Below are 11,458 nucleotides of genomic sequence, written 5' to 3'. Positions count from 1 at the left end.
ACACTGTCGGGCATGCACACAACGCCGTTTGTGGGCAATGCGGAACTGCGGCGCCGGCGCTGTCGGCACTGCGTGCCTGCCGCTCGCCCAATATGGACGTCCACCGCCCGCGCCCCTCAACGCCCCCGTTTTGTGTGCTGGGTATATGTGCATAAGAGGTGCGTGGACATGATATGAAACGCGCGAAGACGCTCCATGCGTCCTCCGCTAGGAGTGCCGTCGGCAAGGCAGCCGCCCCCAAGGCTCCATTGGCCCCTCCTCCCGCCCTGACACCCCCGCCGACCGCTGCCCACTGAATGTAGCTCGGTGAGAATTACATGCATCTTGTACCAGGCAAGATTTCAGCTCATGCAGACGTGATTTGCGCTGACAAAGTCGGATTTTCAGTTTGCCGCGCATACAAGAATGCCGAGGACCCGCCCGAGACTCTTCGTTCAGGCCGGAAAACACCTCCATCGGTCCCAGAGGGCGGCCCTCCGCCACTCACGGCAATACCTGGGACATGCAACGGCATCGAGCGAGCGCACTCGACCAAACTCGACCACCGAGCCCGACACCCCAGGCCAGGTCCGCGCACATCACCCCGCAAGCGACGCCGCGCTGCCCGAACACTTCAGACACGTACGTCACGCGCACACGACGCACGTCCCGCGCGCACAGCCACGTCGCGCACGTCCTGCGCGTCGCACGCTGCCGACTCCGCGGCCCCGCCGCCCGCTTGCCGCCGCTCTCGCGCTCTGCCATCGCATCCGGTACGCCCACAGATAGAACGGTACGCTCCCATGCACCAGGGCGCATACACCCACGCGTTTTCGCGGCGATCCGCGAAGAAAATATATTTCTTGTTCAGGCCGATTTCATTGGCGAATCCGACGACCACATCAGAAATTTCCGCGTCGCGGCCGCCCCTCCCGTTCGGACGCTGCGAAACTTAGCGGACGTGTGCTCGTGCACGTTCCGCGTCGACTATCGTCGCATGCAACCGCGGAGGACCAAGCTGTAGCTCGACCTCGTCGCGGAGGCTCTCTCGACACCCCGCCGCCCGACACATCACAACTTCGCCGGAGCGCGTCGTAAAGACCCGAAACGCGACGAGGGCCATGTGTACATCACATATACGGCATTTGTGATACGGCCGCGACGCCATCGCACGCAGAACGGGCTCGGCCAAATACGAGGTCGGCCCCCACCCGCCACTTGCCGCCCCCCTCGCGCGCCGGCATCGCGTCCGGGCCGCGCCCGAACACCGCTGGGACCTCCCATGGAACAGGGCGCACCCCCACACGAAGTCTCGGGGCGATACGAAGAGGGTGAAAATCGCATCTTCGGCGCGATTCCATGGGCGACCTCACCGCGCGATCGCAAAAACGCGCATCCCCGCCCGCCCACGCCTCCTCCCGCCGCGCCGTTTGGCACCAGCATCCCTGGGCACGGCCTGCGACCTCCCCTGCTGCGTCTCAGCGCGTGGGACAGGATCGTAGCTCGCGGCGGGGTCCGGGAGACCGCGCGTGCAGTGACGCCGAGGCACCGCCGGCGCGGTCCACCGAGCCCCGCAAGCGAGGAGCTTCGAGCGCACACCACGAAGACGGTGTGTGCGCTGAGAAGACGCCGTCCGCGTACGCGGAAAGCGCGTCGTGGGCGCGAAGGGTACGCGATTGTCTTACCTCGCGTACGCCCTTGCTGACGACACCCCCAGGATATCACCTACCTGCCTATGCGCGATCTCGTGCGCCCGCTCTCCGGCTGCACACGGCCACCGACGGTCCGCGAGCGGGCGCACGAGCCGGATGAGAGCACCCGAAGGACGCGGGGAGGTCCATCACCGCCGTCCCCGCCCTCGTCCCCGCCGCTCGAGACGGCCCGCAGCGATGTACCTAGCTACGTGCTACCGTAATACACTCGTTTTCAGCCGCCCCGCGTCCTTCCCTTCCCGCCGTCCGATTCCCCCGCCGCGTCGTGGTCTCCTGCGCACGCCCCATGTCTTCTTGGTGACGTACCGCGGTCGTCGAGATGCCGCGTGCGTCGAGACACGAGGCCACGGCGACGCGTTTCTGTGCGCGGCTGCCGCGTACAGTGTCAGTCGTCTGTGCGTGAAGTGGACTCAGAAGCGCTTACCTTCGAGCCCAGCGGTCTCGACTCGGTCGCGGGGCGAGTCTGCCGCTCGCGGTGAGGTGCAGGCGGCCGCGGCGAGGTTGATCTGAGGTGAGCAGCATGTGTGCTCAGAGTCGGCGACGAGGTGACTCACCGTGTGCAGGATAGCTCCAGCGGCGCGTACTGTACGCCGTTCGCGCGTACTGGCCATGTCCGCGCGACAAGTCGACGGGGGGCGTTTGACGGATTGTCGCCTCGGTTGTGCACGGGTACGCCCTCGGACGCCCCCGCCTCAGGACAGACTCGTCCCGAGGCGCGTCTACGTACCGCGACGGGCCACGCACGATGTGGACGAAAACGCGGAGAGCGCGGGGTCGCACTGGGCCTGTTGTGAGCCTGTGCGCTCGTGCGCGCGGAGCTCGCTGCAGCCTTTCATCGTGCCGCTCTCCCCCTGGTGATGTAGACGTACCTGGTACTGCTACACCCGCCCCAGAACCGTCCGCTCCAGGCATACGCCGCCGCCTCGCCTCGGCTACGCTCCCCTTGCTCGTCTTGCCTCGGCGTCGTTGGGTGCGAAGACAGCATCGCTCTCGCGACATCGCACTGAAAGCAACAAGGTCAGTATGATCTCACAGGGCCTTGGTCCCGGCCACTGTACTCACAGCTATCGTTTCGGTTCTGTAGGTCCTGGTAAGCGTCATGGCGGCGCAGCGGAGGGGGTGCAAGTCCTGGACCATGGTTCTGACGACGAGGAATTGGTGACAGGGAAGGAGGTAAGTATCTGGAGTCGCTGTTTCGAGTCCCCTCGAGTCTGAGCAGTGCTCTGTGACACGTACAGGCTCCGTGCGGCCCTCGTCTCGATCGGCCTGTGTGTACCAGACTCGCTCGCCATGGGTGGCGTCGAGCTGGACGTTGCGCGCTGTGATGAGCACTGCAGAGCGGAGTCAGCGACTGTGCTAACAATGTGTTTGCACCTCACCGGGGTTCACCAGAGTGGAAGAGGAAATATGAATAGGGACAGCGGGGTGCGAGCAGCCTGTGGGCAGCACCCGGAGAGGCTGCGCGAGGGGAGGAGGAGGGCTAGGAACGGGCGAGGGAGTGAGGGCGCGGAGGGTGAAGAGTGAGTACGCTCGCGTCGCGTCCAGTGCTGTACTTATACCGCCGTGGTTTAGGGCCGCCCCGTCGTACGATGGCCCGTGCACCAACGTCTACCGGAGCCAAGCAGTCCGCCGCCCCATGGAAATGAACACGACACCCCAAACTTACGAGAGCACCGGAGAGGGCACCGAGCCCGCTCAACGGTGCACCAACCACAGAGCGACATGAGCCGAGCGCAGCGGGGTCAGCGGGAATGGGTGCGCACGGACGAGCCGCGGGAGGGCGAACTTACTTACGCGGCACGGTGCGATTCCGCGTTCAAGCCGCGTTGGTCTCGAGGGACGGGCTCGCTTCGGATAGTGGGCGCTCGGTACACAGATGACTGCCCTCGTTTCAGGTGGGCACGGGCGTCGCCGCCGTGGGCTAGATGTTGTATCGTCTAGCGAGTCCATTCCGTATCGGACGAGGGTGGAATGACGCTGACGCCACACAGGTATCCGGGAGGCCCAGCAGGGGACGGCGATATCAGGTCCAGGGAGGCATTGTACGAGCAGGCATCCACACGTATCTCTCGTACACCTTCAAGAAATATATTTACCTATGCTCGTATTGTATCCAGACGCACGACTCAACACTTTGACCCCACAGCTCACCATTCATCAATGAGCATGCGAGAACACGAGCTCGCCCCAGTCCATGCCGTCCATGCCGTCCAGCTCGCCTGTTCCTGGACATGGCACGCTTGCACAGGGAATACGCATGTGGAGTGCAAACTTGGATCTAGAGACAGTTAGGCGATGTCAGCGAGTCGAGTATGGGCATGCGATGCGAGAACGTACATGTCATTGCGAGCTTCGTGGACGTGGTGTCGGGCTCTCCACTCGACCCAGATATTTGGTAGTAGCTGGAATCACTGGTAAAGGTCATGATCGCGAAATGTGGGCCCAGCAGCTTCGGAGATAACTTACTAAGGGGTGTGGGTGCGTCGCTCGAGGACTGGAGACACTGCGAACATGAATCAAGATAGTCAAGTAAGGGTCGTTCGAGTCCACTTCAGACGAGACTAGCGGCATATCCGCGTGCACCAGAAATATATCGGCGTGACATACTAAGTGCGCGTGGCTAGTAGTACGCAAATGCGTACTTGCGAGCAATACACGAAGTCAGAGGGACTCACAAGAAGTGAGATAATGCATACCGGTGGGATTGAATATGCTCGGAGAAGTGTAGTACGCGCCTGCCTACAGATCTTGTTCCCTTCACGACTGCGAAGCCCTACGCGACTCGCTGATGTTACCAGATTTCAAACGCAATCAAATCTTGTCTATTCGCAGGAGGGCGCGCTCCGTGGCGCGTGTTGATCCCTAACACCGGAAGACTTGTTAGCCTTCCGAGCCCCCGAGCCCCCGAGTTTCGGAGGACCTCAAAACTCGTGAGTGTAATATCCAAACCATGCCCATAGAATCAAAAAGCCTGCTCTCAGAGCTCACATATTATGCTACATATATGATAGGATATCCTGCTTTGAATGTGCTGCCGAGGCTACCAGGGGGCGCTTTGGAGGGATGTCGGATCGCCGCGCGCGAAGACTCGGATGCTGGCGACCGATCCGAGAACGTGGGTCCGCAACTTGTGACAGGCGTGTGCAGCGCTTCGAGTTCGCATACTTAGACAGTTTGAGATGCAAACATATATAGACCAATATTGTATGGCGCATAAGCGAAGAGGCGGACTCATACGGAGGAGATGAAGACGAGGGAGCAGTGACGGCCGCGCGCACATTGGGCGGCTCTATTCCTTCTTACCCAAAAAGGCAGGCAGGTGGCCATGCTCAAGGCTCTCCCGGACGTTGTGCTCGCATTCCGTCTTGTGCTCTCTCCACGGCCGCGACCTGCTCGACAATGTCATAGCACAATCTGCAGGGCGTTCAGTATCAGCTCGCGACTAGCGCTTCAGTGACATCTCCGCGAATCTCGACTGCAGGGTCAAGCGAGCGTAGCGCCGGCAAGATCGGAATCATATCTGAGATCTGCAAGGGCATTGTGAACCTTCGTGTGGGCGAGCCATTGCATTTGCTTTCATGATATTGTACCACAAGTTATTTTCTATCAATTTGAGCCCCAACATATTGTAGGACATGAAATGCAGAAGTGGACGAGGTCAGGAAAAGGAGAGTGAGCAGTATAGTGCTGCACACTCTGGTCTTCCTGGTCCTTCCATTTCTGGGAAAGTGAGAGCGTGTGGAGATGCAGGCGGGCCCTGAGTAGCTTGCCGGAGTGCATCTGTGTGACTACCATGGCCGTGGGCCCAGAGCCATGGTCAAATTTGTGTGCATCAGAACGTAAAAGCCCAAAAATTGAAGACACTCCCTGGGCAACCAGATGCCCGATCACGCCATATCTACGAACCCAGAAATCCTATTGGTGCAGCATACAAAGCGATACAACTATGTACAGGCGAGCATCAAACCAGACAACCCCCGAAACACCCGCTGCTTCACAACGCTCGCACGGCTCCACACGCGGCACAGTTCGAGATCTTCGCAACCGAGTTGCCCGCTCCGTCCGCACCACATGGGCCAGGGCCGGACCCATGTCCGCCATGCCTCATTCAACTTACCGACCTGCCCTCGCAGCGTCCTGCGATCTCGCCCGTGTGCATCCTCCCTTCCTTCCCCTCTCTTCCCTACCTCCACCGCTAGTGTCCCTGCATCGTCCTCCCATCCTCTGCACACTCATCCGATCCCTGGACACACCCTATCCGAGTCGGCCGCAAGACGGCAACTCGAATTCAGAGCGCGAGGCAAGCAAGGTGAGTACGTGGGCCTGCATTCCGGACAGGACAGCAGTACTCACACAATATATGTCCGCGCAGAGAACCGCCATGTCGGCTGTGCCGTGGGGTGTTGCACGCAGCAACTTACCAGCCAGGGCATCCGGGAGTGCGACGAGGTAAACATAACTTCAGTGTTGTTGCTCATCCAGCAGCACTGTACTCCCGTCCTCAGCGCAGCCGCCAACGGTTTGACAGGTCGTCGAGGAGGCCCGAACGCACTGCACAGAGGACAGGGGATGACAGGGAGGTAGCACGCTGCATGCTGTCTGCGCCCGCCGTAGAGGACACTCTCCTCAGCGTACCACATGTCGCTGGATGGTACGGTACGGCAAACAAGCCCGGGACATGCCCTCCCGACACGTCTCGAGCCATCCATCTGCCACAGTACACGCCTCTAGCAGCTGGACAGCGCCGTGTATGTCTACGGCGCGCTTTGTGGTCGATCTGAAGGTACACCCCTTACTGCCCGTGTGTGGCAAACTGTATACTGATACAACGATCCATAGACCACTCGTACACGCGTGATCCGCTCCTCGTGCCCGTGCCGGAGGTGTCCGCCGGCAGCAAACACCGCCGGCAGCGGACGCGCCCAAGTCTGTGTCATAACACGAAAACCCACACCGCTCACCTTGTCGGTCTCGCGCCTGCGACTCGTCCCTGTGGCGTCGATGCGAGGCCTTTTCGAGGAGAAATACCACTTTCCCGGCGGCGTGTGAGTCGTTTGCGTCCATCGCGGAGGCGCTGTAGCTGGTCTGCGCCTAGCAATTGAGGGCGCGAGGTGGGCGGACATGTCGGCGTCTCGTAGACGAGTTTGATGACTTGGTACGTACTGTGATTGTTGTGCACGCGCACGAGTGCTTAGTTGATTTGTATGCCGCCGTAGACGTCTTTCGTCATCGTTGCAGCAATCCGCAGATATGTGCAGCGCGAGGACGGAGTGGAATACTGAAGAAGAGTCGCGGAGCAGAACGAAGAGATCGCGCGGGAGTGGCTGCTCGATCGCGCGGGCGCTCAGATAAGCGCCAATCTCGCGAAGTGCGTCCGCGGCGGTCTGGCACTGTTTCTCTCTTCCTGGCCTTGTTCACGGCCGTTCCCACTCGGCGAGCCAGCCTCTGTGCTCGTCTACTATACCTCGCGTAGACTCGCAGCCGCTTGTGGCAGATTCACGCCCGCATTCTCGCGGTGCAAACGAAGTCTCAGGTCCCACCAGTACCCAGAGCGCCCACGATGGACACGAGCACGCCTTCTTCGTGTGGGACGTACCAGGACGTACCTCGGTGGGCTTTTTGACTGTTCCGCGGGCATCAAACAGACTTGGTATGTACCGTTCTCCCTCTTACCTCTGAATCCCTCCGATGACTGACTTATCTCGACTTTGCATTGGGCATTGCAGCTCGCGTGCGGGTGACCACCTCGTTTCTCACTCGCGGCCCAGGATTGCGGCGTAATACGGATTCCAGACCGAGCCCCAGCAAGCGACTAGTAGCAGTGAAAGGACAGCGGCGCGAGACTTGCCAGTTTCGAGCTACGTCCAAATAAGCGCCCGCTTACCTCTGGAAGCGCGAAGTCGCGTCGCGGTGCGTGTGGCCGCTGTTTGCGTCTGCGAAGGGTTTCACTCACATATGACCTTCTTTTTAGTATTATCTCGGCCGTAACGAAGCAGGGAAACTCCCTGGATGCCGGCAAACACTCTAGCGGTGCAGCCACCCGCCTCGGATGCACGAATGCGGGCACGCAGTTCGCATTCTGGGCGCGCGTCGCCACGTGTCATGCTACCTGGAGACGAGCGTGCACCCGAACCATCCGGAGTACGCACCGTTCTCTTTTTGCAGGCTTGACGTCCCCGCTGACCAGCCTGGCCTTGAAGAGCATGCATTCAGCGCCGATGCCGGAATAATTGAGCCAGAAGACAAGAAATGCGACGCGGGCGCATGCAGAGGAGGTGGAGCAGAGTAAAGTCGCGGCGCGTCGACACAAGACTTCGCAATTTCGGGCAGCGTCATAATAGGCGCCCGTACCCGCGACTCTGCGAAGTCGTTTCATCGGCGGGCAAAGCTCCTCTGCGCTCGTATAACCCCTTGTGCAGCCCCGTAATGGTCTCCGCACGTCGACTACTGGATCGCGCGCTGCCCAGGGAGACTTTTGCACCCTGTACGCAGGCGTCTCCCTGCGCTGTCCTTCAGCGCGCAGTACTCGTCGCAGCCGGCGTATCAGACGACCACGAGCTTCCCGAGTGCGCAAATAGGTGAGCTGCGTCTTTGATGTGTAATCATCCACCGACCGCTGTGTTTGCACAGTCTAACCTTCTCTAATTGCCCACGCGCTCGAGCCGGGCGGCGGCACACGACATGGCCCTCGCAGGGCTGCAGAGGAGGCGCCAACATCTCCGGAGTGCGCTCTACAACGCGGACATACCCCACCGGCCCGTGTCAGCGAGGAGATAAGAGGAACGGCGGCGCGGGACTGTGAAGTTTCGAGCTACGTCCAAATAGGCGCCCACGGACCTCCGGAAGGCGAAGTTGTCTCGCGGTGCGTCTGGCCGCCGTTTGCGTTTAGCGACGTTCTTGCTAACCTCGAATTGTCTCTACAGTACCGCGTCTGGCCGTCTTGAAGCGGCCAGACGACTCCTTCGATGCCTGCCCACCCGCTGTCCCATTCTGGATGGCAGAGAATGGATGTGAACCCGTATCTCGCGTTCAGGGGCATTTCCGTGGGAGGAGAACTCTCATGCGGCTCGCGCACAAGAACGAACGAGCCAGAGTACGTACCGACTTATTTTTGCAGATTTGGCCTTTCCGCTAACCGAGCAGGCCTTGCAGATTGTGTTCTCGGGTTTGAGAACAGGACAGAGGGCAGTCAAACGAGAGAAATGGGCGAGCAGGAACGGCGGACGTGGGGCGGAGAAGAGCCATGCCACGTCGGCGCACGACTTGCGTATTTCGCATTGCGTCGGAATAAGCGCCCGTATCCGCGAAGTCCTCTAGCCGCGGGCGAGCAGAGTTCCTTTGCGCGAACGGGTTCCTTGTGCACGCTCGTCTCGTCTGGGACGAGCAAAAAGGACATTCTAGGTCTCTCTGGGCCCTTTGTGCGGACGTCTTCGTCCTTCCGCTGCTGGCAGACTCTCGGGCGAGCACGAGTGTCCCGTGCACGGCTACGGGACTCGGAGCGCCGTGGCATAGGCGAGTCGGATTCGCCCGCGCGGTACTCTTACGCTAATGTCAATGTCTGCGCAGCTCGCCGCCGTCAACTATGTTCCAACCGATTCAGACGCCTCCACCGACTCGGAGCTCGACACCCTCCCACGCGATTGTTCCGGCCGGCAGCTCGTATGACCGCACGCGGCGTGTCGGTGCTGCCTCCGGAGCACAATCTGCGCCCGCGGCTGTATGCCGTATGTTCCGCGCGCATCACTCGAGAGGTCGCGTTCGAAGTAAATGTGGTATGTACCGCTTCCTCGCCCGCTAATACCGGCGTCCAACTAATTTTCCAGTATTTGTAGGCCGCACGCGAGAGCAGGAACGCGCCGCGCCGCGCCTCGCCAGATACACTCCGACATCCAGAACGGCTTCGTAGCGTGCAAGAGATCTGCTCGACGTCCCGAGCGCGTCGGAGTCGCGACGGCGGCACGATGTCCTTGGCGCCGCGATCACCCCCATGTACTGGGCATGCGGAACGAACCCCGCGCGCGCTCCAGTCGCGCACACGCAGGGAACTTCGTGCTCGTCTTGTGTGACTCCGGATTGACTTCCATACAACGGATTCCAGTGCGGAGGACCCTGGAAAACGGGCAGAGTGTGGGCGAGCAAACAGACTGAGGAAAAAGCAGTGGTGCGGGACTCTGCAGACTCAGGCAGTGTCGGAGTAGGCGCCCGCGTCCGTCCGAGTGCGCGAAGTGTCCTGAGCGGGGGCGGGTGGGTCTTTACGGCGCGTTTGTGCGCGTTCGGGGTCGTAGTATTATCAGTAGCCCGTAATGCGATTTCCGTGACTTTCCTGCCGTCCAAAATGCGTGAACAGAGTCCCCTCTCCCCTAGTGCACCCTCTGGACCTCCCCAGCGCCAACTGCCACCCACTCTCCACGCAGAGTCCGTAGTTATTTCCCTAGCAGTACATGCCTCCCTCGCCGGGATCCGGCACGCTCCCCGAGATGCTCGCCCAAGCGAGATCCAGCCGCGCGCACCGTCCGAGTCCGTCCCCGCCGCCAACACCCACTGCCGGCTCGCCAGAGTTCCGCACAGCCACCACGCACGCGAACACACTCGCACAGTCGATGTTTCCCTCGCAAACGAAATATATTTCAGTATATCTATGTACATGCGCACCCGCCCCATCTTTCCCCTCATGCTAGCAGCGTCTACTCCCGGTTCCTCCCCACCGCGATCCAACGCGCTCAAGTCCAGCAAGGCTATTCCACTGGAGCGCGCTGGTCCAAAATGACCGATCCAGCTGGGCGGTCAGCCCCGGGGGAGATCAACGAGCTCCTGATCTGGGAACAGCCGCACCCGCTCGTATTCGCCGAGTACGAGTATCGGGCCACCCGGTCGATGGCGACGCTGGAGAAGTGGCACGACGTGGTGCATGCGACGGCGGATTGGATGGCGGTCTATGCCCACCGGAACGCGAGCACCGGCTTCTTCGATCTAGGCCCACCGATGTACGTCGTGAGTGAGGACACGAGCCCGAACGTGACGCGCAACCCGGCATTTGAGTTGGCGTACTGGCGTTTCGGTCTAGACCACGCGAGCACTTGGATGGAAAGAATGGGAGAAGCGGTGCCGGCCGAGTGGACGGAGGTGAAGGACAACCTGGCCCCACTCCCGATCGAAGACGAACTGTACGCGGTTTACGAGGGGATCCCGAGCGACTTTTGGGATACGCCGACGTTCACCAACGACCACCCGGCCATGGTGGGCTTGTATGGATGGTTGCCGCAAACCGCGAACGTGAGTTTGACCATGGCCAAGGCGACGGCGGAGAAAATTTGGACGAGTTGGAACATCAGCAACTGCTGGGGGTAGGTGGCTGTTGTTCCCGAAGCATTGATTGACACTGAAAAGCGTGTTCCGTTCGCACGTCACAGATGGGACTTCCCCATGCTGGCGATGTCCGCAGCGCGCAACGGAGAGACGGAGAAGGCGATAGAATGGCTGCTCCACCCGCTGTTCGAATTCGACGACGTCGGGATGCCCGTAGGCGGAGTGCGTGTTCCGACTCCGTATTTCCCGGGTTCCGGTTCGCTGCTGTATGCGATGGCGATGATGGCTGAGGGGTGGGACGGAAGTAAGGGTACTGCACCGGGATTTCCGAAAGCGGGGTGGGAGGTACGCACGGAGGGGATGAGCAAAGCGATGTGAATAATCGGCGTGGGCGAGGTGCCGCGCGATCCCGGGCCCGGACGTTAGCTGGCCCTATACACCGCGGGTGTTCCTGTATATCA

The 11,458-nt window shown here is 60.8% G+C and overlaps 1 protein-coding gene across 1 annotated transcript in view; it reads left to right on the top strand.

Annotated features, from left to right (window-relative positions):
* The window catches only part of TRAVEDRAFT_128860 (uncharacterized protein), a gene marked incomplete at both ends in the record, with an annotated part of 16,231 nt that extends 4,856 nt beyond the window's left edge, over positions 1 to 11,375 (top strand). Inside the window, 2 exons of the mRNA XM_008043290.1 lie at positions 10,422 to 11,035; positions 11,102 to 11,375. Coding sequence (XP_008041481.1) covers positions 10,422 to 11,035; positions 11,102 to 11,375 — 888 coding nt within the window. The remainder of the gene's footprint in view (positions 1 to 10,421; positions 11,036 to 11,101) is intronic.
* Positions 11,376 to 11,458: the final 83 nt, after the last annotated feature.

The sequence above is a fragment of the Trametes versicolor genome, assembly GCF_000271585.1.
Source record: "Trametes versicolor FP-101664 SS1 unplaced genomic scaffold TRAVEscaffold_9, whole genome shotgun sequence".
Lineage (NCBI taxonomy): Eukaryota > Fungi > Basidiomycota > Agaricomycetes > Polyporales > Polyporaceae > Trametes > Trametes versicolor.
Note: the sequence above shows the minus strand (reverse complement) of the source record. Positions and strands in the feature narration are given on the sequence as shown.